Source organism: Scyliorhinus torazame, chromosome 14, assembly GCF_047496885.1.
Source record: "Scyliorhinus torazame isolate Kashiwa2021f chromosome 14, sScyTor2.1, whole genome shotgun sequence".
Lineage (NCBI taxonomy): Eukaryota > Metazoa > Chordata > Chondrichthyes > Carcharhiniformes > Scyliorhinidae > Scyliorhinus > Scyliorhinus torazame.
Genome location: NC_092720.1, coordinates 169,070,996 through 169,097,781, shown reverse-complemented (window position 1 = coordinate 169,097,781; position 26,786 = coordinate 169,070,996). Strand labels below are relative to the sequence as shown.

Here is a 26,786-nt window from a genome sequence, read left to right as displayed (position 1 = left end):
TGTAAAAATTGTGAAAGCTTTAAAGTGGATACAGAGAGAAGGTTTCCACTTGTGGGAAAGAGGATAATTAGAAGCCATCAATAAGATAGTCAGCATGAAATCCTACAGGGAATTCAGGAGAAACTTACTTACCCAAAGAGTGAAGATAATGTGTGTGGTATTAGAGGTATTACGGTACCTGATAGGCTGGAGCACCATTGGTGGAAACTGTATGCTTTCTATTGCTTAGGATGTATGGTAGCTCCGCTCTGCTAGGCGGGGTATAAGAGCCTGTGCCGCCCCAGCAGCCTTCATTCTGTACCTGAGCTGCTGGGGGAAACATCTAGCTTATTAAAGCCTTCAGTTGGACTACAAACTCGCTTTAGTGGTCATTGATTGTGCATCAATGTGGAACTCGTATGGCAATGAGATAACCACCCTTTATTTCCATTCTCTGCTTTCTGGTTGAAATGAGTAGAACAGTATAGATGTATTTAAGGAGAAGCTAAACAAACATATGATGGAGGAGGAAGAGTTATGGTGACAGATTTAGATGATGGGGGGAGGGGGCACAGTGGGGGAGCTCAAGTGAAGCATAAATACCAGCGTGGACTGGTTTGGCCTGTTCCGTACCATAAATCCTGTGTAATCCTAGACAAACACTTCTTTTGTTTCTTTATTTGGCTCGGTAATGCCAACTGTTTTGTCATTTAACCTTTTCTGTCTTCACTGATCTGTTTTATTCCTCTCCTATCCTCCTAACTTTCACTTGTTCAAAACCGACTACTTTTCCCAATCTGGTGAAAGGTCACCAAACTGAAACTTTTCCTCTCTCCGAAGATGCCAACTGATCTGCTGAGCATTTTCCGTATTATGGTGATGTGTTATGTACTCTGGGATAACACAGGCTGCAACTGGATGCAGCTTTAACCAAAAGGTATTCCAGACCTTGAAGTTAGTTCAATCTGATTTATTGAACCAGTATAGTTACCACAGTTCTCTATGAGTTTGACTCTCTGCTAACCTAAGTGTGGTTACTCTGTCTGACTGAACCAGACTAGCTCTTAGCTACGTGTTGGAGGTGTAATACTGTACATACACCCTGACTCACTCTGTAGATGTTCATCAGTGGAAAGAGACGGAGTGTGAGTGCCTCGTGCCTTTTATAGTGAGATACCACCCCTGAGTGTCCTGCCTGCTCATTGGTCATGTTCTGTTCTCTGTGTTCATTAGCTGCCTGTCTGTGCCTGTCTGCATATCATTATCTGCATGTCTGCGTATCATGACATCTCCCTTTTTTTTAAATGTTTTGCAAATGGGAACGTGTGGTGGTATATATTAACATATTTACAAGCGGTGGCATATGTGAACGTATTTACATGTGAAGACAGCTGTCTAATGTGAGAAAACAGAAGATAGCAAACAAAACAAATTTTCATAAGTCCAGTCTCTGGGGCTTGCGTCTGATTCTTGTCGACCGCCGGAGAGGTGGTGGTGGGGACGACGGCGCCTTGACAGGCGGGATGGAAGCCTGACTGGTGGCCTGGTGGTTCGAGGTCTCAGGAGGTGGCAAAATAATGTCCGGAAACAGAGAAGAAAGCGGTTGCAGGCAGGCAACTTTGTGCAGTGCCCATCTGTTTCGTCGCACAACAGAACCATCAGCCATGCATACAACATACGAGCGGGGTACAGCCTGTCGAACAACGACAGCTGGAGCAGACCAGCCACCATCCGGTATCTTGATCCTGACAGTGTCTGCCGGAGGTAACTCGGGCAAATCGTTGGCATGAGCATCATAGCCCTGCTTTTGCTGGTTTCGGAGCTGCTGCACCTTCTGCAGCAACGGGAGGTGATCCAGGTTGGGCAAGTGTATGGCTGGAAGTGGCATCCGCAGGTCCCTGTTCATCAGGAGTTGAGCCGGCGACATGCCAGTGGACAGCGGGGTCGCCCTGTACGCAAGCAGCACGAGGTGGATGTCAGAAGCAGAATCCGCAGCCTTGCAGATGAGCTGTTTCACAATGTGCACCCCTTTTTCAACCTTCCCATTGGACTGCAGATAGCGTGGGCTGGAAATGACATGTTTGAAATGGTATGACTTGGCAAACATAGACCACTCGTGGCTGTTGAAGCACGGGCATTGTCAGTCATAACAGTGAGTGGGATACCATGCCTGGAGAACATCTCCTTACAGGCCTTGATGACGGTCCGAGATGTGAGTGCTGAGAGCTTCACGACTTCAGGGTAGTTGGAGAAATAGTCAATAATCAACACGTAGTCATGACCATTCACACAAAAGAGGTCGATGCCAACCTTGGACCACGGGGAAGTCTCGATTTCATGCTGCTGGAGCGTCTCCTTGCTCTGCGCTAGCTGGAAGCGTTGACAGGTCGCACAGTTGAGGACCATGTTCGAGATGTCCTGGCTAATACCGGGCCAGTAGACAGCCTGCCTGGTTCTGTATCTGCACTTCTCGATGCCCAGGTGTCCCTCATGGATTTAGTGGAACACCAGGCTCTGGAGACTGAATGGAATGACAATCTGGTCCAGCTTGACGAGGATACCATCAATCACCGTCAGGTCGTCCTTTACATTGTAAAATTGAGGGCATAGAACATAGAAAAATACAGCACAGAACAGGCCCTTCGGCCCATGATGTTGTGCCGAACCTTTGTCCTAGATTAATCATAGATTATCATTGAATTTACAGTGCAGAAGGAGGCCATTCGGCCCATTGAGTCTGCACCGGCTCTTGGAAAGAGCACCCTACCCAAAGTCAACACCTCCACCCAACACTAAGGGCAATTTTAGACGCTAAGGGCAATTTATCATGGCCAATCCACTAAACCTGCACATCTTTGGACTGTGGGAGGAAACCGGAGCACCCAGAGGAAACCCACACACACACGGGGAGGACGTGCAGACTCCGCACAGACAGTGACCGAAGCCGGGAATTGAACCTGGGACCCTGGAGCTGTGAAGAAATTGTGCTAGCCACAATGCTACCGTGCTGCCCTTAAGAACAAATAAATCTACACTATATCATTTTACCGAAATCCATGTACCTATCCAATAGCTGTTGAAGGTCCCTAATGTTTCCCACTCAACTACTTCCACAGGCAGTGCATTCCATGCCCCCACTACTCTCTGGGTAAAGAACCTACCTCTGACATCCCCCCTATATCTTCCACCATTCACCTTAAATTTATGTCCCCTTGTAATGGTTTGTTCCACCCGGGGAAAAGGTCTCTGACTGTCTACTCTATCTATTCCCCTGATTATCTTATAAACCTCTATCAAGTCGCCCCTCATCCTTCTCCGTTCTAATGAGAAAAGGCCTAGCACCCTCAACCTTTCCTTGTAAGACCTACTCTCCATTCCAGGCAACATCCTGGTAAATCTCCTTTTCCAAAGCTTCCACATCCTTCCTAAAATGAGGCGACCAGAACTGTACACAGCACTCCAAATGTGGCCTTACCAAAGTTTTGTACAGCTGCATCATCACCTCACGGTTCTTAAATTCAATCCCTCTGTTAATGAACGCTAGCACACCATAGGCCTTCTTCACAGCTCTATCCACTGGAGTGGCAACTTTCAAAGATGTATGAACATAGATCCCAAGATCTCTCTGCTCCTCCACATTGCCAAGAACTCTACCGTTAACCCTGTATTCCGCATTCATATTTGTCCTTCCAAAATGGACAACCTCACACTTTTCAGGGTTAAACTCCATCTGCCACTTCTCAGCCCAGCTCTGCATCCTATCTATGTCTCTTTGCAGCCGACAACAGCCCTCCTTACTATCCACAACTCCACCAATCTTCGTATCGTCTGCAAATTTACTGACCCACCCTTCAACTCCCTCATCCAAGTCATTAATGAAAATCACAAACAACAGAGGACCCAGAACTGATCCCTGCGGTACGCCACTGGTAACTGGGATTCAGGCTGAATATTTGCCATCCACCACCACTCTCTGACTTCTATTGGTTAGCCAGTTTGTTATCCAACTGGCCAAATTTCCCACTATCCCATGCCTCCTTACTTTCTGCAGAAGCCTACCATGGGGAACCTTATCAAATGCCTTACTAAAATCCATGTACACTACATCCACTGCTTTACCTTCATCCACATGCTTGGTCACCTCCTCAAAGAATTCAATAAGACTTGTAAGGCAAGACCTACCCCTCACAAATCCATGCTGACTATCCCTAATGAAGCAGTGTCTTTCCAGATGCTCAGAAATCCTATCCTTCAGTACCCTTTCCATGACTTTGCCTGCCACCGAAGACTAACTGGCCTGTAATTCCCAGGGTTATCCCTAGTCCCTTTTTTGAACAGGGGCACGACATTCGCCACTCTCCAATCCCCTGGTACCACCCCTGTTGACACTGCCCTTTCTGCCAGCCATTGGCGAGGTGGTGCATGACATGCTGCAAGAGGGGGTCTTTGGCTGTCTCCTCGCGGATACGAACCACCTTCTCACCAGATGCCGGGAGGGTGCAAGCACACAGCTACACCTGTGATTCAATTCGCCGGATGATTTCCAGCGATTCACTAGGTAAGGTGATGGAGCGGGACAATGCATCAGCGATGATGAGCTCTTTGCCAGACGTGTACACTAAGTCAAAGTCGTACCTTCTGAGTTTGAGGAGGATGCGCTGCAACCGAGACGTCATGTCGTTCAGGTCCTTGTGGATAATGTGGACCAGAGGCCTATGATCCCGTCACAACAGTGAATGTCGGCAGGCCGCAGACATAGACGTGAAACTTGAGATTGCCAGTGAGAAGACTCAGGCATTCCTTCTCTATTTGCGCATATCATGTTTCGGTGGGCGTCATGGCCCTTGATGCGTAGGCTACCGGTGCCCAGAATGAAGTGGGATCGCGTTGAAGCAGCACCGCACCGATGCCATCCTGGCTCGCATCTGCTGAGATCTTTGTCTCCCTGTCTGGGTCGAAAAATGCCAAGACGGGTGCAGTGGTGAGCTTGGCTTTCAGCTCCAACCACTCTGCCTGATGTGCTGCCTTCCACTCAAACGCAGTGGACTTTTTCACCAGGTTTTGTAGGGCTGTGGTGTGTGAGGCCATGTTTGGGATGAACTTGCCCAGAAAATTGACCATGCCCAGGAAGCGCAACACCGCCTTCTTGTCTTCAGGGACCTTCATGACTTTGATGGCCTTGACCTTGTCTGTGTCCGGGCGCATGCCCTGCTGAGAGATCTGGTCACCTAGGAACTTGAATGTTGACATGCCAAAGCAACATTTGGACCTGTTCAGCTTTAGGCCATTGGCATGGACATGGCGAAATACCTGTTGGAGTCGGGAAACATGCTCTTCATGTTTCCATCAAATGGCCAAATTCAGTTTGTTTAGAGCGTCCTCATCGGAGGCCCTGAGGGACCGATTGGTCTGGGCTATCAGCGATGTGGAGACGCAGTGGTGGCTGCTGGCGGAACCTTCTCTGACATCACAGGCCGTCCAAATAGCCCAGGCGAAGGAAGGCGCGGACCGCGGATTCCAGGAACTACAAACTATGGAGGTGAACTCCTTAGGGTGTGGAACGGGGCATGCAGACCTCTCCTTTTGGTTGAATCAGATCCAGGCCCCTGAAATGCGGCTGCGTACATCCCAACGTCCCTCGGGACCACCGCCTGCCCTCGACATGAGTGTTGGATATCGGTGCCCTAATTGTGGCTGCTCTGCCAAGGGGCCCATTGACAGACTGGGCGGATCGCCCCCAATGATCAGGCTGTGGCCAGCTTTCGCCCAGGGCCCAGGCCCACCATTAGGAGATCCGGAGGAGGAGGAAGAACTCCTTTTACACTGTATCTCGGTGCCTCCAGTAGCCCATCTGTTGCAAATAGAATCTGACACCGGAACGGCGGTGTCAGTGGTAGGCTTTAAAACTTTGGAGATATTCGAAGGGGGACCCGGGTGCTGGACCTATCTAAGATGCGGCGCGTCTCGCCACCTATACTAGAGAACAACTACACATTGCAGGAATGACGAAGGTCCCTGTAGTGTACCATCACCAGGAGGCCCAATTGCCTTTAATAGTAGTTAATGGGAATGGGCCTAGTTTGTTGGGCCACGATTGGCTCCACCATCTACCCTTAGATTGGAGCCGGATTCTACAGGCTGGCTCAGACAGTTTATGTGCTGTTTTGGTGAAGTTTCCCAAAGTATTCCATCCAGGGCTCAGCACCATCAGAGGGGTGGCAGCAAGGGTTCATGTCGACTCTCTGGCCCAGGCACAATTTTTTGGGTCCCTCCCCTGTTCCGTGCGCCTTAGTTGACAAAGTTAATATGGAGTTGGATTATCTGGAAGCATTGGACATAATCCGGCCTGTTCGTTTTGCCGATTGGGCCTCTCCGGTTGTTCCCATCCTCAAGCCAGACGTCTCCGCCCGCATTTGTGGGGATTATAAATTAAATGTGAATACTGCCTCCCGTCTGGGCAAATACCTGCTTTCGCGAATAGAAGACCTTTATGCCAAACTGGCGTGCGGTGTCACATTCACAAAATTAGACATGAGGAACGAGTATCTTCAGTGTGCTTGGATGAGGCCTTGCGGCTTTATGTCACCATCAACACCCAAATGCGTGTATTTGAATACGCAAATTTGCCTTTTGGGGTATCTTCCGCATGCGCTATTTTGCATCGCATCATGGAAAGCGTGCGATATGGATTGCCACGAGTGGCCGTTTATCTGGATGATGTTTTAGTCACCGGCCCCTCGGAAGAGGAACACCTGGAAAATCTAGAGGCAGTGCACCGCAGGTTCTTGGACTTCGGCATTCAACTGAGTCAAGAGAAATACGTTTTTCATGCATGCAAAGTGGTCTAATTCCAGCTCCCACGACACCGTGACTTTGAGGTCATTCTTAGCCTTGTTAATTATTATTTAAAATTCATTCCACACCAGGGGGACAGGGTGGTGAAGAAGGCATTCAGCATGCTAGGTTTTATTGGTCAGAATATTGAAAACAGGAGTTGGGATGACTTGTTGAAGTTGTATAAGACATTAGTTTTTTAAAATAAATTTAGAGTACCTATAAAGAGTGCAGAAGAGATTTACAAAGATGCTGCCAGTACTTGATGGTCTGAGTTATAAGGAGAGGCTGGATGCGCTGGGACTTTTTTCCCTGGAGCATAGGAGACCTAGGGGTGATCTTATAGAGGTCTATAAAATAATGAAGAGCGTGGATAAGGTAGATAGTCGACAACTTTTCCCAAAGGTAGAGGAGTCCAGAACTAGAGGGCATGGGTTTAAGGTGAGAGGGGAGAGATACAAAAGAGATCAGAGGGGAGATTTCTTCACACAGTTGGTGAGCATCTAGAACAGCAGTGGTAGAAGCAGCTACAATTTTGTCCTTTATAGACAGTTACACGGGCAGGTTGGGTATAGAGGGATATAGGCCAAATGCAGGCAAGTGGGACTAGCTTAGTGATAGAAACTGGCGGCATGGACAAACTGGACCGAAGGGCCTGTTTCCATGCTGTAAACATCTATGACTCTATGACCTGGCTGTTATTCTGGCCCCTCTACATTCTCTTTTGAGAAAAAATTCAGAATGGCATTGGATGGGGCCCCGACCAGAGAGCCACCTTTCGGCGAATGAAAAGACACCTGACAACCTGGGGTTTGCTGACGCACTATGACCCTCGAAAACCTTTTATCGTCACCTGTGACGCCTCCCCGTATGGGATGGGAGCAGTGTTGGTGCATCAAATGCCGGATGGCTCAGAGCGGCCTATTGCCTTTGCTTCCAGGACCCTGTCGGCGGCCGAGCGCCCTATGCCCACATCGAGAAAGAAGGCTTGGTGGTGATCTACACTGTCAAAAAATTCCATCAATATGTGTACGGAAGGCAATTCTAACTGATCACAGACTACAAACCTCTGCTGAGTCTTTTTAAAGAGGATAAGGCCATTCCGCCCATAGCCTTGGCTCGAATCCAACGGTGGGCATTGCTGCTCGTGGCTTATGAATACAGATTCAGTCACCGCCCTGGGACCCAGATTTCCCACCATGTCGACGGATTGTCGGCCATATTAAATTTTGTTGATACTCTTACTGTCACGGCCTTGCGTATCCATGTATGGACACAAAAGGATTCCATCTTGGCGAAGCTGTGAAATATCATCTGCATTGGAGGCAATGCAGTTCAGTTATTTGGGGAGCTGAAGGTCTTCGCCACCAAGTTGGCCGGGTTTAGTGTTGAAGATGGGGCCTTACTCTGGGGAGCTTGGGTGGTGATCCCTGGGAAGGGTTGGTCGTTGTTTTTTGTGACCTCCATAGTGGCCATCCCGGGGCCACACGGATGAAGGTCTTGGCTTGGAAAAGTGTGGTGGCATGGTATGGATGCAAATTTCAAGACGGTGACCTGCCAGTGTGATGTCTGTTAGGAACACCAGCAGCTCTCCTCCGCTGCTCCCATGTAGCCATGGGAATAGCCTGGCCGTCTTTGGGTCCCCCTTCACGTCGATTTTGCCGGTCCCTTTCTTTGCTCAATGTTTCTTCTGTTAATCGACACGCACTTCAAATGGATGGAGGTCCACCGAATGCCATCTATCACCACGGCAATGACGATTGAGAAACTCCGCCTCTCCATCTCCACGGAATTCTGAGGCCCTCACGTCCGACAATGGGCCCTTGTTCACGAGCCAAGATTTCTTGACCTTCTTGCGCTCCAACGGGGTCCACCATATCAGGACAGCCCTCTATCATCCGATGTCGAACAGATTGGCCGAGTGGGCCATACAGACTCCGAAGCAGGGTTTGAGGAAACGGGATACTGGCTCACTGGATACCAGGTTTGCCCGATTTCCCGCCAGTGGCGGTTTCCTGGTGGCGTGGAGTGGCTTCAATGGGAAATCCCAATGACAAACGGCAGGAGTATGGCATCCCGCCGCCAGTGAACGGCGTGTCACCGAGTAACACGGCAGCTGGAGAACCGGAGAATCCATTTCTATTCAAATAATCATCTAATTCCCTCTTCAATGCCTCGATTGAACCTGCCTCAATCACACTTTCAGGCAGTGTGTGGCAGACCTGAACCACGCGAGTGAAAATGTTTTTCTCGCATCACATTTGCTTCATTTGCAAATTACTTTAAATCTGTACCCTCTCATTGTTAATCCTTTTTAAGTGGGAATAGTTTCTCCCTTTCTACTTTGTCCAGCCCCCTCATTATTTTGAACATCTCTATCAAATCTCCTCTTAGCTTTCTTCTTTCTAAGGAAAACAGTCACACCCTCTCCAATCTATCATCATAACTGAAGTTTCTCATCCCTGGAACCATTCTTCTCAACCTCTTCTGCACTCTGTCCAATGCATTCACATCCTTTCTATAGTGTGATTGTGCACAATATTCCAGCTGAGGTCTAAGTTCAGCATCTCTATCGTCCTTGTACTCTATTCCCCTATTAATAAAGCCCAGAATACTTTATGATTCATTGGCTGTTCTCTCCATCTGTCCTGCTACCTCTAAAGATCTATGTACATATACACCCAGTTTCCTCTGCTTTTGCATCCCTTTAAGAATTTTACCCCCTTTTTTTACTGTCTCGGGACTTCTGATGGCACGTAGGTGGAGGTCGTACGTTGGGTGGCTCCTGCTAGAGCTTTTGGGTTTTTTTGGCCCTTTTCACTCAGATTTGGGGGGAAATTTTATATGATTGTTCTTCAGAAAAGTTGTGGTAATTAGAGGATATCGAAAACCCAAAGGAAGAATACAGGACAAAAAGGAGAAAGTGCTAGTCCGCCTGAGAGCTTGGGTTCAGTGGGGAGTTCTGTGGGAGGAAGGATGATGGGAGTAAGCTGGCCTGGTCGGATTGTTCCCATCACGGTGGACACACTGGCCGAGGTGATGGCAGTGGAGTTTGAGCGACAGTTTGCTAAGCATTTTGAGCGGCATGGGAAGGAGATGATGGGAACGCTCAAACAGCTGGTGGAGGATAGGCTTGCCCGGATATAGGAGGCTCTTGGAAAGACATTGATGGTGGTGCGGGAGCAAGAAGAGGCGTTGAAGGGGGTGGATTAGGCATTGTCATGGCACAGTGACCAGCTCACCTCGATGGGAGAGGAGCTGCAGAAGGTGGAGGAGAGCAATACAGGGCTGAGAACTGAAGTGGAGGACTTGGAGAACAGGTCATAGCGGCAGAATCTTCGGATCGTGGGATGCCAGAGGGGCTGGAGGCTGACGGGGTACTTTCCGGAGATGTTCGCTAAGTTGTTGTGGGAGGAGGAGAACGCTTCCCTCTTTGAGATGGATAGGGCTCATCGGTAGCTCCGGGCGAAGCCAAAGGCGAAGGATCCACCAAGAGCTGTAATAGTCTGTTTTCACAGCAATCAGATGAAGGAGAAAGTGTTGAGATGGGCCAAGCAGAATCTAGAGGTGAGGAGGGAAGGCAGTAGTATTCGAATATACCAAGACGTCACAGTGTAGCTGGCAAGATGGCAGGCGGTCTTTAACAGAACGAAGGTAGCGCTTTACAGGGTAATGTGCGGTTCGGGGTGGTCTACCCGGCGAAGTTGAGAGCTATGCATAACTCCAAGGACTATTACTTTGAGATGGCAGAGCAGGGGGAGGTGTTCGTGAGGGCTGAAGGACACCCGGGAGGTGTAGTGACACTGAGGTGTAGTGACACTGGTGGGGAAGTGAGTTAGGTTTCAGACGGAGAAGGTGGTGGCAGATCAGGGGGACAGAAACGTTATAGAAACAGGTCTTTGGAGGGGAGCTTGGTGGTGTTAACATGTCTGCCCTAAATTGGGATGATGTAGGGTTTGGATGTGCATCAGTTAATTTAGGTTGGGATTTAAATGCAGTCACGGATACAAAGATGGATCCGTCTAAGCCGTGCACATTGATCCCTTCGGGTGGAGGGGGGGTCAAGGTGTTGGCAGCATTTATGAAGGAGATGAGTGTAGTGATCTGTATATATACAAGGGGTCAATGTAGATGCAATACAACTGAGCAAGCACCAGAGGGAGCACGGGAGAGGTATAAATAGAGAGAGACAGGAAGTTAGAGGGCACTTCACAGGAACGGCAGCTGGGAACTGAACAGGCAGGCAGCTCAGATGTAACATTAACTTAAGTGCTGGCGAGAGAACGAACTCACAATAAAGCATCTACTTCAACTTTAAGACTACGAGCTTTATTCAGAGACATGGAACAACACATGGTACCATGATAGGTGCGTGCAACAGGGCAAGGTTTACAATTGGGGGAAGGGTAAATACGATGTTGTCAGACAAGAATTGAAGTGCATAAGTTGGGAACATAGGTTGTCAGGGAAGGACACAAGTGAAATGTGGAACTTGTTCAAGGAACAGGTACTACGTGTCCTTGATATGTATGTCCCTGTCAGGCAGGGAAGAGATGGTCGAGTGAGGGAACCATGGTTGACAAGAGAGGTTGAATGTCTTGTTAAGAGGAAAAAGGAGACTTATGTAAGGCTGAGGAAACAAGGTTCAGACAGGGCATTGGAGGGATACAAGATAGCCAGGAGGGAACTGAAGAAAGGGATTAGGAGAGCTAAGAGAGGGCATGAACAATCTTTGGCGGGTAGGATCAAGGAAAACCCCAAGACCTTTTACACATATGTGAGAAATATGAGAATGACTAGAGCGAGGGTAGGTCCGATCAAGGACAGTAGCGGGAGATTGTGTATTGAGTCTGAAGAGATAGGAGAGGTCTTGAACGAGTACTTTTCTTCTGTATTTACAAATGAGAGGGGTGATATTGTTGGAGAGGACAGTGTGAAACAGACTGGTAAGCTCGAGGAAATACTTGTTAGGAAGGAAGATGTGTTGGGCATTTTGAAAAACTTGAGGATAGACAAGTCCCCCGGGCCTGACGGGATATATCCAAAGATTCTATGGGAAGCAAGAGATGAAATTGCAGAGCCGTTGGCAATGATCTTTTCGTCCTCACTGTCAACAGGGGTGGTACCAGGGGATTGGAGAGTGGCGAATGTCGTGCCCCTGTTCAAAAAAGGGACGAGGGATAACCCTGGGAATTACAGGCCAGTTAGTCTTACTTCGGTGGTAGGCTAAGTAATGGAAAGGGTACTGAAGGATAGGATTTCTGAGCATCTGGAAAGACACTGCTTGATTAGGGATAGTCAGCACGGATTTGTGAGGGGTAGGTCTTGCCTTACAAATCTTATTGAATTCTTTGAGGAGGTGACCAAGCATGTGGATGAAGGTAAAGCAGTGGATGTAGTGTACATGGATTTTAGTAAGGCATTTGATAAGGTTCCCCATGGTAGGCTTCTGCAGAAAGTAAGGAGGCATGGGAGAGTGGGAAATTTGGCCAGTTGGATAACAAACTGGCTAACTGATAGAAGTCAGGGAGTGGTGGTGGATGGCAAATATTCAGCCTGGATCCCAGTTACCAGTGGCGTACCGCAGGGATCAGTTCTGGGTCCTCTGCTGTTTGTGATTTTCATTAATGACTTGGATGAGGGAGTTGAAGGGTGGGTCAGTAAATTTGCAGACAATACGAAGATTGGTGGAGTTGTGGATAGTAAGGAGGGCTGTTGTCGGCTGCAAAGAGACATAGATAGGATGCAGAGCTGGGCTGAGAATTGGCAGATGGAGTTTAACCCTGAAAAGTGTGAGGTTGTCCATTTTGGAAGGACAAATATGAATGCGGAATACAGGGTTAACGGTAGAGTTCTTGGCAATGTGGAGGAGCAGAGAGATCTTGGGGTCTATGTTCATATATCTTTGAAAGTTGCCACTCAAGTGGATAGAGCTGTGAAGAAGGCCTATGGTGTGCTAGCGTTCATTAACAGAGGGATTGAATTTAAGAGCCGTGAGGTGATGATGCAGCTGTACAAAACTTTGGTAAGGCCACATTTGGAGTACTGTGTACAGTTCTGGTCGCCTCATTTTAGGAAGGATGTGGAAGCTTTGGAAAAGGTGCAAAGAAGATTTACCAGGATGTTGCCTGGAATGGAGAGTAGGTCTTACGAGGAAAGGTTGAGGGTGCTAGGCCTTTTCTCATTAGAACGGAGAAGGATGAGGGGCGACTTGATAGAGGTTTATAAGATGATCAGGGGAATAGATAGAGTAGACAGTCAGAGACTTTTTTCCCCGGGTGGAACAAACCATTACAAGGGGACATAAATTTAAGGTGAAAGGTGGAAGATATAGGAGGGACATCAGAGGTAGGTTCTTTACCCAGAGAGTAGTGGGGGCATGGAATGCACTGCCTGTGGAAGTAGTTGAGTCGGAAACATTAGGGACCTTCAAGCAGCTGTTGGATAGGTACATGGATTACGGTAAAATGATATAGTGTAGATTTATTTGTTCTTAAGGGCAGCACGGTAGCATTGTGGATAGCACAATTGCTTCACAGCTCCAGTGTCCCAGGTTTGATTCCGGCTTGGGTCACTGTCTGTGCGGAGTCTGCACGTCCTCCCCGTGTCTATGTGGGTTTCCTCCGGGTGCTCCGGTTTCCTCCCACAGTCCAAAGATGTGCAGGTTAGGTGGATTGGCCATGATAAATTGCCCTTAGTGTCCAAAATTGCCCTTGGTGTTGGGTGGAGGTGTTGAGTTTGGGTAGGGTGCTCTTTCCAAGAGCCAGTGCAGACTCAAAGGGACGAATGGCCTCCTTCTGCACTGTACATTCAATGATAATCTATGATTAATCTAGGACAAAGGTTCGGCACAACATCGTGGGCCGTAGGGCCTGTTCTGTGCTGTATTTTCTATGTATGTTCTATGTTTGTTTCAAACACTAGCTTTCGGAGCATTGGCGAGACCATGCAGACGCTGCGACAACGAATGAATGAACTTGCGCGACAATCACCAGGCAGGAATGTTCCCTTCCAGTCGGGGAACACTTCAGCATTCAGCCTCTGATCTCCGGGTAAGCGTTCTCCAAAGCGGCCTTCAAGACGCGCGACAACGCAGAAACGCCGAGCAGAAACTTATAGCCAAGTTCCGCACAATGAGTGCGGCCTCAACTGGGACCTGGGATTCATGTTGCATTACATTCATCCCCCACCATCTGGGCTTGCGAAATCCTACCAACTGTCCTGCCTTGACACAATTCAGACCTCTAACCTGGGGTTACCCCAACTCTGGATCTGTAAAGTTTTAATCACCTGCTAATGCTCGCATTCTAAGCATTGTCTGGCATCTTTGAATTTGTCTATATATATGTTTCTGGAATATACCTCTTGCTCTTCATTCACCTGAGGAAGAAGCAGTGCTCCGAAAGCTAGTGTTTGAAACAAACATGTTGGACTTTAACCTGGTGTTGTAAGACTTCTTACAGTTCAAAGAAAAGATCGCACCATTCGAAGATGGTTCTGCGCATGCGCAGTGTACAAAAAAATCGCAGAGTAAAGGAAGATCGATTTGCGCATGCGCAATCGATTACTACACATGATGTTACGAGCGTCATGACGTCAGAGGACCCGGATCATGCCCACTTAAAAGGGAAATGCCCGAAAATTGAAAGCAAGACACTTAAAGCTGTAAAACCCAATTTTCTTACCCCAAAAGACATAACAATGCCTGAGCTTATACCAGCAGTTGAAAATAACTCTCACAACACCCTGGAACAAGCAGTCTGCACCACCCAAACTGAAGAGCACAATGAAAAATCTAAAACCAAAGAAGGTGATTTGTTCATTGAACATGAAGACAACGATAACAACTCCGAAACAAAGGGGATGATTTGTAGATCGAATAATACACACAATGCTGCTCAGACATGGCTGAGTTATTCGGATATGCTGATCACAGCATCAGCAACAAGGTTGAAAAGCTCAACACTACTCTTTTCATGGTAGATGAATGCCATGGTGCCATGGCAGATCGTCGATACATTGGATGACAGCAATACCCAAGACAAAGACGACGCCACACAGCGAGCACAGAACGACTCAGTTGAGAGAGCACAGATCGACTCTACAACGAGAACACTGCACGACTCCACAAAGAGAGTAATGACAGACTCCACAGAGAGAGCGATGACAGACTCCACAGGGTGATTGATGAAGGACTCCACAGAGTGAGCGATGAAAGACTCCACAAAGAGAGCGACGCAAAACTCCACAAAGAGGGCAATGCAAGCCTCCACAAAGAGAGTGACACAAGCCTCCACAGACAGCTCGGTGACAGACTCAAAAATGGAAGCAAACAAACACTCCATTGCGAATGCCATGCACGAACAAGACCATGAAGGTCAACCCACCATATCTGAGCAACCACAAACAGACTATGAAAGTCTACCAAGCTCACATAATCAACAAGAGGACAATGTAAGGCTACCAGCTGTGTGTGAAAACAGTGACAATCTGATCAAAATCGACATACAGGATGCGCAGGATCACAGCGAGACTGACAGAACTCAGCTCGTCTGTACAGAAGCACTCAACAATCAGAGTAGGGCTACTAATGAGTCCAGAGAGACCACGTCAATTGCAATCTTGAAGATTTTGACTCCAGAAGAGGAGCACCAAGACCCACAAGAGAATGAAATCGTGAAGACTTTGACTCCAGAACAGGAGCACCAAGACCCACAAGAGAATTAAATCTTGAAGATTTTGACTCAAGAAGAGGAGCACCAAGACCAACAAGAAAATGAAATCGTGAAGATTTTGACTCCAGAACAGGAGCACCAAGAAAGCAAAGAAGAGGAATCAAATCCACCACAAATGACTGATGTCACCAACATCAATGCAGCATCAGATCATTCTCACCATTCTCTAGACTAAACGCTCAATGTAACAGATACCACAAAGAACACTCACACCAATAACTGTGACAATTACGCAAATTATCCACACGGAACACTCATTGAGCGCAACAAGAAAAACAAAAACCACAAGAAACACAGCAGAAACGAACAACAGCAAGAATAAAAACAACATGAAGCGCAACAAAACAACAAAAACCACAAGAAGCACTGCATAAACAAGAACAACAGCAACAACAAGAAGCATAACAAAGACAACAACAAGCACGATAAGAACAACGATGAAAACAACAAAAACAGAAAAAACAAGCACGACAAAAACAACAAGAACGACAACGAAAACAACAAAGACAGAAACGACATAAACAGCAACGAGAACGACAATGAAAACAACAAAGACAGAAATTACAAAAACAGCAACAAGAACGAAAACGAAAACAACAAAGACAGAAATGACAGAAACAACAACAATGAAACAACGACCTGTATAAAATGGTACAACTCTGCACATGAAGGACAGTGCCACGGCACACTGTAAAACAATGACAAGACTACAAACATGCCATGGCATGACAAAGAATCTCACGGATTCACATCTGCTCCAGAACAAGCAAGCACACCAGCTTTCAAGACAGATGACACACTAAATCGATAGCACAAGAAGAAAAAAAAGTCCACGTCAGTCAACATCAGTGGTTTGACCATTCAAACACCTCGGGATGACTTGTTGGTTACTTAACACTGTCGACATTCACAAAGGAGTTGCAATATCAATATCACGTCAACAAAAGAAAAAAATTCACCAAACAAATTCATAAAGTTTTTATTCAGATTGGACTCATAAATATCAATTGACTTTGTATAATAACCAATGTCATCACCACTTGTACAGATATACATATCATAAGTAATCTAACTGTTTTGTACAATTTTCTTTACCACTGTACAGAAAATATGTAAAAGAAAAAAAGGGGGATGTAGTGATCTGTATATATACAAGGGGCCAATGTAGATGCAATACAACTGAGCAAGCACCAGAGGAAGCACGGGAGAGGTATCAATAGAGAGAGACAGGAAGTTAGAGGGTACTTCACAGGAACGGCTGGGAGCAGAAAAGGCAGGCAGCTCAGATGTAACATTAAGTTAAGCGCTGGAGAGAGAACAAACTCACAATAAAGCATCTACTTCAACTTTAAGACTACGAGCTTTATTCAGAGACGAGGAACAACACAATGAGAGGAGCAGACCTGTGGTGGTTCTTACATCCAGGAGGTAGGGAGTATTCCTTTTTATGTGTACTCCAGGATTGACTTCTTTATTACGGGGAGATTGTTGTTGTTGGGGGGTGAGGAAAGTGGAATACCTGGCGATTGTCATGTCACACCATGGTGGGTGCAGTCCTTGAGAAGGAGCCTGCACAGAAGCTGGTGTGGAGGTTGGATGCGGGGCTGCTTGCAGACTCTAGTTTTTGTGCAAGGATGGGGAATGTGATTGATGATTATGTGGGGTTCAATAAGAATGGGGCGGTATCACCATCGGTGGTTTGGGAGGTGCTGAAGGGCGAGATAATCTTGTATAAAGCGGAGGTAGACAAGGAGGCAAGAGAGGAGTGGCAACGGCTGGTAGATTAAATCTTGGAAGTGGATGGGAAGTATGCGGAAGATCCCACTCTGGAACGTTTAGTCAGTAGAAAGGAACTGCATGCATGGTTTGACCTTTTGTCTACAGGAAAGCGTACATTAGTTGAGGCGGGTTAACTGGGTAGTGTACAAATACAGGCAGAAGGCCAGTCGCTTGATGGTTGGACAGTTTCGCCGGTAGGCAGCCTCAGAGATTGTTCAGGTCCGGGATGCAGCGTCGGAGCAGATGAACAAGGCATTTGAGGAGTTTTATAAAGGTTTGTACAGGTTGGAACACCCGGGGGATGAGTCAGATATGAGGGACGTTTTGGGGGTGCTGGAGTGTCCTAGAGTCAAAGAGGGCAGGGTTGGAAGAGCCAGTGGGGATTGAGGATATTCGGATGGCGATATGAAAGATGCAAAAGGGTAAAGCACCGGGGCCCTTCACGTCATCTAGGCTCTCTTGCATACATCAAGCCACTTCAAGTGGGCAACCACAATGACGAGGACCATGGACCGCATTAAAGGCCCTGAAAAGTCAGCATGCAGTCGCACCTTTGGACGTCCCTACCATTCCCATTGATGAAAGCAGGCCACCGGTGGGAGCTTCTGATGTTCTTGGCATGCTGGGCAGCTGCCTACTACCCTTTCCATGTCTAAATCGAAGTTGGGCCACCAGACATAAACACAGGCCAACGGGTTACCACTATGTAGGTCATTCAGCAGGGACTCCTGACCCTGCAGTGGGATGACTATGCGAGCTCCCCACAATATGGCACCAATTTCTACACTGAGCTCTGAGAGCTTCTGGTAAAAGGCTGAAGGGCTACAGGACGGGTCCCCTGCATTCCGCTGCTTAAAAGCACGAGGTGAAGTTTGACCAGTCTCGGATCACGCTACATCCATGCTCACACCTGAGTAGCTGTCACTGGCAAGGTATCCATAAAATTAAAAGTTGCAACCACTTCATCTGCCATTGGTGGGGATGGGGAATTCATGGCCAATTGTAGACAATTGAGAGAGTTGAAATGGGTGACCTGCGTATCCGGGCGGTGTTGAAATTAATATCCATACGCGACAAGTTGAAGCATCCAACGCTGAATTCTGGCTGATAAAGGCTGAGCAGAGGCTTGTGGTCAGTCACAATAGAGAAGTGCCTCCTGTAAACTTATTGGTGGATCTTCTTGATTCCAAATATTACTGGCAAGTCCTCCTTCTCAATTTTAGCATTTCATTATTCACCCCGCAGCAAATTGGGCCCCGGTCACCGTACCACAACCAAGCAAAGATGGACCAACTGATGCCCGTGTGTTACCGGAGTTACAGTGGTCCCACGGTGCTCTATGACTCACCGGTATAGGCTGCCAGCCTCGTCTTGGTGTCACACAACGTCAGAGGCATGATCCCTGTGCGAACTCGTCGTCCCATCTATGGGCCAGCACTGCCCCAATGCCGGATGACAAGGATGGTCTACACCCAATGGAGGACCAGGCTTGGGCCATAAAAGGGCCCCGACCCCAAAGAACACGACTGAACTGATTGTTTCTAGGCCTGGAAAATTATTATGGGAAGTTCATCACCAACGTGGCCACTTTATTGGCTCCACTCCACATACTGTTGAAGAAGGATCAGAAGTGGTTCTAGGTGCCGCAAGACAAATCATTCACCAGGGTAAAAATGCATCTGTCGTCCACAAAGCTCCTCGCATACTATGATGCAGCTCGGCTGCTAATCCCCAATGCATCTGTCTATTTCCATTACTACAGGGTGCCCATTTATTTGTAATGTGATCCAGATCGGCGCTACCTTTGGAGCCGTGATGCAGTTCAGCTGCATCAAACAGTCCTCCTCATCTGGGGGAGTCACATGCAAGGCACTGGTTCGCAGTGATCTCATCAGCTGCCATGAATGGCGTTTTCTGCACCAAATGTGGTGGCTCTGGCCATCACGTGTCCTCCGACCATGCATTTGGCAATGTGGCTGGCTCTCCCCTTCATCCTCGGGGGAGGTATCCCGTGGGTCTGTAGTGGCTCCCAAGTGCTTGGCCCAGGGTTGCCCTTTGGGGGATGACCTGGCCTGACCAGAATTGCCCCGTGAGCGGGCATTCAATGCGGAGGGTGGGCCAACTTATGGATGCCATAGTCCATGGACCCCTGCAGCTCCTGCACTCCTTTCTCTCCATGCTTACGGGTCAGTAATACTGAATACACGCTGAGGTCTATTACGTACTACTGAACCCATGAAGAGATCTATTACTGTAATACTGAACCGACAGTGAGATCTATTACTGTAATACTGAGCCCACAGAGAGATCTATAACTGTAATACTGAGCCCATGGAAAGATCTATTACAGTAATACTGAGGCCATGGAAAGATCTATTAATGTAGTGTTGAGCCCACGGAGAGATCTATTACTGTAATACTGAACCCACAGTCTATTACTGTAATACTGAACCCACAGAGCAATCTATCACTAAATCCACAAAGTGATCTATTACTGTAATACTGAACCCACAATGAGATCTATTACTGTAATACTGAACCCGCAGTGAGACCTATTACTGAAATACTGAACCCACAGTGACTTATATTACTATAATACTGAACCCACAATGAGATCTATTACTGTAATGAGCCCACAGTGAGGTATTTTACTGTAATACTGAGCCCACAGATCTAATACTGTAATACTGAGCCCATGGAAAGATCTATTACTGTAATACTGAGCCCATGGAGAGATCTATTACTGTAATACTGAGCCCATGAAAGATCTATTACTGTAATATTGTTGGATCCAACAATTATAGACAGGGGTCCTTTAAAGTATTAGCTAAAATATTCTGGAAAATAAAGTTATTCTTGAAAATTATTGAATTTGTAGAAATATGAGTAAGTTATAAAATTGGCTAATCTTTTGAATACTGCCCATGACTGTCTCAAATGTTACGAATAATGTACTGCAAGTATTCTTACTGATATGAGGGCACATTCAACGAGTTTGAAAAAATCTCATAACTGAGGCCAGACATGACGTAGGGAGTTTCAACGTGGGACAAGAGACATGGAAGGATAATTAATTTGGAGTAATTGATTAAGGTCTAATTAATCAATCGCCTGTTAAGTGACTGATACTTTCCTGAACGAATCAAGGGGTCTCAGCTGAGAATTAGAAACAATGAAACTAAGTACGAGGCTAAACCCAGATAAGGATTCACTTAAGAATGTGATCCGTTTAACTGATTGGGGAAAGGAATTTTAGGCATCGGAGAATCCTTGAAGCATTGTAAAAATTACTTTTTTTTTAAATTTCGAGTACCCAATTAATTTTTTCCAATTAAGGGTCAATTTAGCATGGCCAATCCACCTACCCTGCACATCTTTGGGCTGTGGGGGTGAAACCCAAGCAAACGGGGAGAATGGGCAATCTCTACATGGACAGTGACCCAGAGCCGGGATCGAACCTGGGACCTCGGCGCAGTGAAGCAGCAGTGCTAACCACTGTGCCACCATGCTGCCCTAGTAAAAATTACTTTTAAGGCCTTTTGTTGAAATAACATTTTTAATTTTGTAAATCTGAAGTCAATTTTATCTTGAAGTTTTTGCTTTCACTCGTTGGTGTCTCAAGGACATTTCAAAGCACGCAGGAAAAAAGTCTTTCCAGTTAATTTTGTGTGAATCTACTGTCATGTGAGAGTACCTTTAAGAAATGGGTGTTTGGAGACTTCCGGGTGCGGCTATGCAGAGCTAGGTCGCATGTTCGGTAGCTCCCGCTTGGAACGGACTTTTGGGCTCTTTACAGGGCCCCCACGGCATTTGTTTGACATTTCCCGGTGTGGGAAGAAGGCTGCAACATTCCCTCGACAGTGTCCCCCAGGAATGGTATGTCTCTTGGTTACCAGACCCGGCAGAAACAGTAAAAGATTTGGCTGCAACAGCATGGGAGACAGGGGCCTCTTCCAGCATGCAGGCGGGGGAAGGGCAAGCTTAAAGCTGCAAGCTGACTTGAGGGCCTTTATCAAAGGTGAATTCTAGCAGCAGAGGGAACAACTGTGAAAAGATCTCACCAAGGCCACTGAAGAAGTGGGGACGAGGCTTCCGGTGGCGGCCATGGAGGGGTAGGTCACGCATTCGGCAGCTCCCGTCTGGAACGGACTCTCAGACCTTTTTCAGGAGTTTCCACAGACATTTTGGGGCAGATTGGTGAAGCGAACGCTGCCAAAAGGATTTCCTCTTGAGATTCCGGTTGCGGCTATGCGGAGCTAAGTCGCACATTCGGCGGCTCCCGCAAAAACGGACTTTTGGGCTCTTTTCAGGGCCCCCAAGGGCACTTTTTTGACGTTTCCCGGTGTGGGAAGGAGTTAATAATAGCTCCCCATCAGTATATGGCTTTAACTAGGAGCAGGGCGACAACAAAGGTGGTGGTGGACCAGAAGAAGGGAGGGAAGAAGGACAAAATGGCGGCGGGCGAAGACGAGGCAGCATGGAGGCAGTGGGCGGAGGAGCAACAGGAGGGTATCCAGCGCTGCCTCAGAGAGATTAAAACGGACCTGCTAGAGCCGATGAAGGCTTCTATTGATAAGCTGCTGGAGACACAGACGGCCCAGGGGGTGGCGATCCAAGAGGCTCGACAAAAGATCTCTGACAATGAGGAAGAGATCTTAGGCCTGGCAGTAAAGGTGGAGGCGCACGAGGCGCTCCACAAGAAATGGCAGGAGCGGTTCGAGGAGATGGAGAATCGGTCGAGGCGGAAGAATCTGCGGATTCTGGGCCTCCCGGAGGGGCTGGAGGGGCCAGACGTGGGGGCCTATGTGGTCACCATGTTGAACTCGCTGATGGGAGCGGGGTCCTTCCAGGGGCCCTTGGAGCTGGAAGGGGCCCATAGAGTGTTGGCGAGGAGGCCCAAGGCTAACGAGCGTCCGCGGGCGGTGCTGGTGCGGTTCCATCGGTTCGTCGATCGGGAGTGTGTGCTCGGGTGGGCCAAGGAGAGGAGCAGCAGGTGGGAGAACGTGGAGGTTCGGATATATCAGGACTGGAGTGCGGAGGTGGCGAAGAGGAGGGCCGGGTACAATCGAGCAAAGGCGGTGCTGCACAGGAAGGGGGTGAAGTTTGGCATGTTGCAGCAGGCGCGACTGTGGGTTACCTACAAGGACCGGCACCATTATTTTGAGTCTCCGGAGAAGGCATGGGCCTTTGTTCAGGCCGAGAAGCTGGACACAGACTGAGGGTCGGGATGGGCAATTGGGGACTGCGGTGGATATGTTATGCCTATTTTTGGTTCGAGCGGGGGGGGCCTTTGCATTGTTTTGGGTTTCTTTTTCTCTGTGTCTTTCTCTTTCGGGTTGGGGAGGGTGGATGGGGCGGGTTGGGCACTGTTTTGGTTGGTGACGGGGCCTGGTAGGTGGAGAGCGCGGGCTATTTTCACGGGCCAAAGACTGGGGGGGCGGGGCCGGGGCGGGGAGGCGAGGATGGTTTCCCGCGCTTAGAACGGAGGGGGGAGAGCCTGTGGAGGGGGAGCGGGAGAGGAGGGTGTGCCACACAATGGGAGGAGTCGAAGGGGAGGCGGGAGTGGCCGGGGTCAGCAGGAGTCAGCTGACTTGCGGAAGTGCAATGGGGGGAGTAAACCAGCTAGGATGGGTCCTAGCCGGGGGGGGGCGGATCGAGTTGCTGCTGCTAAGGTCAAGGAGGAGCTGGAGCGAGTGGGGTGGGGGGTCGAGACGGGGGTATGCCGCTGTGGGGAACGGGCCGGGTGTGGGGTGCGGGCGCGTGGCTGGCCGAGGAGGGGTCATGGCTAGTCGGCGGGGGAGGGGCCGGGTAGCCCCCTGATCCGGCTGATAACCTGGAATGTAAGGGGACTGAATGGGCCGGTTAAGCGGGCCCGCGTGTTCGCGCACCTGAAGGGGCTCAAGACGGATGTGGTTATGCTCCAGGAGACACACCTGAAGGTGGCTGACCAGGTAAGACTGAGGAAAGGGTGGGTAGGTCAGGTGTTTCACTCGGGGCTAGATGCCAAAAATCGAGGGGTGGCGAGCTTGGTGGGAAAGAAGGTGTCATTCGAGGCGTCAAGCATTGTGGCAGATAATGGCGGTAGGTACATAATGGTAAGTGGTAAGTTGCAGGGAGAGAGGGTGGTACTGGTCAATGTGTATGTTGGGTCGGATACCAGACTTGGAAGTGGGGGGCCTGGTAATGGGGGAGATTTTAACACGGTGTTGGATCCGACACTGGATCTCTCCAGGTCTAGGACGGGTAGGAAGCCGGCGGCGGCTAGAGTGTTGAGGGGATTTATGGACCAAATGGGAGGGAGGGGTGGACCCCTGGAGATTTGCAAGGCCGGGGCTAGGGAATTTTCATTCTTCTCACATGTCCATAAGGCTTATTCTCGAATCAACTTTTTCATTTTGAGTAGGGCACTGATAGCGAGAGTAGAGGATACCGAGTATTCGGCAATAGCCATTTCGGACCACGCCCCGCATTTGGTGGACTTGGAGATGGGGGAGGAGAGGGGGTGGGGCTGTTGGCGGACGAGGAGGTGAGCAAGCGGGTCCGAGGAAGTATAGAGAGGTACTTGGAGACCAACGACAACGGGGAGGTCCGAGTGGGGATGGTATGGGAGGCGCTGAAGGCGGTGGCGATGGGAGAGCTGATCTCCATTAGGGCCCACAAGGAGCGGAGGGAGCGGGGGGAGAGGGAGAGGCTGGTGGGGGAGATGGTGAGGGTAGACAGGGGGTATGCGGAGGAGCCCGAGGAAGAATTGTTGAGGAAGAGGTGTAGCCTCCAGGCCGTATTCGACCTGGTGACCACCAGGAAGGCGGAGGTGCAGTGGAGGAAGGCCCGGGGGCAGTCTACGAGTATGGGGAAAAGGCAAGCCGGATGCTGTCGCATCAGCTTCGGAAGCGGGACGCAGCTAGGGAGATCGAGGGAGTTAAGGACAGGGGAGGAAGCGTGGTGCGGAGTGGGGTTGGCATCAATTGAGGTTTCCAAAGGTGGAAGAGGGACTGCTGGCGGGACTGGGGCACCCGATTGGGCTGGAGGAGCTGATCAAAGGGATAGGAAGCATGCAGGCGGGGAAGGCACCGGGGCCGGACGGTTTCCCGGTCGAGTTCCTTAAAAAATATATGGACCTGTTGAGCCCGCTGTTAGTTAGGACCTTTAATGAGGCAAGGGAGGGGGGGCTTTACCCCCGACGATGTCCCGGGCACTGATCTCCTTGATCCTGAAGCGGGACAAGGATCCCCTGCAATGTGGGTCTTACAGACCGATTTCCTTGCTAAATGTAGGTGCTGGCGAAGGTCTTAGCCACGAGGATTGAGGATTGTGTGCCGCAGATCATCCATGAAGACCAGATGGGGTTTGTGAAGGGGAGACAGTTGAACGCGAATGTGCGGAGGCTTTTGAACGTTATCATGATGCCGGCGAGGGAGGGGAGGCGGAGATAGTGGTGGCGATGGATGCTGAGAAAGCCTTCGATAGGGTAGAGTGGGGGTACTTGTGGGAGGTGCTGAAGAGGTTCGGGTTTGGGGAGGGGTTTGTCAGGTGGGTTAGGCTGTTTTATGAGGTCCCGATGGCGAGTGTGGCCACAAATAGGAGGAGGTCCGAGTACTTTCGGTTGCACCGAGGGACGAGACAGGGGCGTCCCCTGTCCCCCCTGCTCTTCGCACTGGCGATTGAACCCCTGGCTATGGCACTGAGAGAGTCGAGGAACTGGAGGGGGTTGGTGCGGGGTGGGGAGGAGCATTGGGTGTCGCTTTATGCGGACGACCTGCTGCTGTATGTGGCGGACCCGGTGGGAGGAATGCCAGAGGTAATGAGGATCCTTAGGGAATTTGGGGACTTTCCGGGGTAAAAGCTCAATATGGGGAAGAGCGAGCTGTTCGTATTTCAGCTAGGGGACCAGGAGAGGGGGATTGGCGAGCTCCCACTAAAAAGGGTGGAGAGGAGCTTCAGATATTTGTGGGTCCAGGTGGCCAGGAGCTGGGGGGCCCTGCATAGGCTTAACTTTACAAGGCTGGTGGAGCAAATGGAGGAGGAGTTCAAGAGGTGGGACGCGTTGCCGCTGTCCTTGGCGGGTAGGGTGCAGTCAATCAAAATACCCACAATTGCTTCACAGCTCCAGGGTCCCAGGTTCGATTGCGGCTTGGGTCACTGTCTGGGCGGAGTCTGCACATCCTCCCCGTGTGTGCGTGGGTTTCCTCCGGGTGCTCCGGTTTCCTCCCACAGTCCAAAGATATGCAGGTTAGTTGGATTGGACATGATAAATTGCCCCTAGTGTCCAAAATTGCCCTTAGTGTTGGGTGGGGTTACTGGGTTATGGGGATAGGGTGGAGGTGTTGACTGTGGGTGGGGTGCTCTTTCCAAGAGCTGGTGCAGTCTCGATGGGCCGAATGGCCTCCTTCTGCACTGTAAATTCTATGTTAATCTATTACTGTAATGCTGAGCCCACAGAGAGATCTATTACTGTATTACTGAGCCCATGGAAAAATCTATTGCTGTAATACTGAGCCCACAGAGAGATCTATTACTGTAATACTGAGCCCATGGAAAATGAATGAAAAAAAATGAAATGAAAGGAAAATCGCTTTTGGTCACAAGTAGGCTTCAAATGAAGTTACTGTGCAAAGCCCCTAGTCGCCACATTCCGGCGCCTGTTCGGGGAGGCTGGTACAGGAATTAAACCGTGCTGCTGGCCTGCCTTGGTCTGCTTTAAAAGCCAGCTAATTAGCCATGTGCTAAACCAGCCCCGACTGGTTTGAAAAATCTATTACTGTAATACTGAGCCCATGGAGAGATCTATTACTGTAATACTGAACACTATGATATCTATTACTGTAATATTGAACCCACAGTGAGATCTATTACTGTAATACTGACTCACAGTGAAATATATTACTGTAATACTGCATCCACACAGAGATATATTATCCTAACACTGAGCCCACACACAGATCTATTGTAATACTGAGCCCAGAATGCAATCCACCAATATAAAAATAGGCTTTTCTTAAACAATTGACCTTTGATTCTCTGTTGATCATTGACAGGAATTCATGTTTTCCAATGGATAAGGACTGTCGAGGTCACTGAAGACGGCTCTATGAAGAGGTCGATGCGGTTTGGATTTGATGGAAAGGATTATATTAGTTTAGAGCCAGACAGGATGAAATGGATTGCAACCAATGATGTTGCAGTGAAAACCATGGAGAAATGGAATTCGGATGAATCCTGGAACAAGTATTGGAAATGGCAGTTGGAAGTAGAATTGGTTGAACGTTTAAAACTACGTTTACACTTTGGAAAGGAATATCTTAAAAGGAAAGGTATTTATTTAATTTTTTATAACTTCTGTTACGACACCCTTGTCGAGCGCATGGCCGATTCCAGCTCCACAGACCCCGGAGTCCCAACACAAGTGAATTAACCAATAATTCGTATAACATTGCAGAATTTTTGGCCCATGACTGCCCA

At 48.7% G+C, this 26,786-nt stretch overlaps 1 protein-coding gene across 6 annotated transcripts in view; it reads left to right on the top strand.

Annotated features, from left to right (window-relative positions):
* Positions 1 to 26,786, top strand: part of LOC140390205 (class I histocompatibility antigen, F10 alpha chain-like) — a 70,494-nt gene that overhangs the window by 19,519 nt on the left and 24,189 nt on the right. For all 6 annotated transcript variants that reach the window (XM_072475167.1, XM_072475164.1, XM_072475168.1 and 3 more), the window contains exon 3: positions 26,363 to 26,638. In XM_072475167.1, the coding sequence (XP_072331268.1) occupies positions 26,363 to 26,638 (276 nt within the window). The remainder of the gene's footprint in view (positions 1 to 26,362; positions 26,639 to 26,786) is intronic.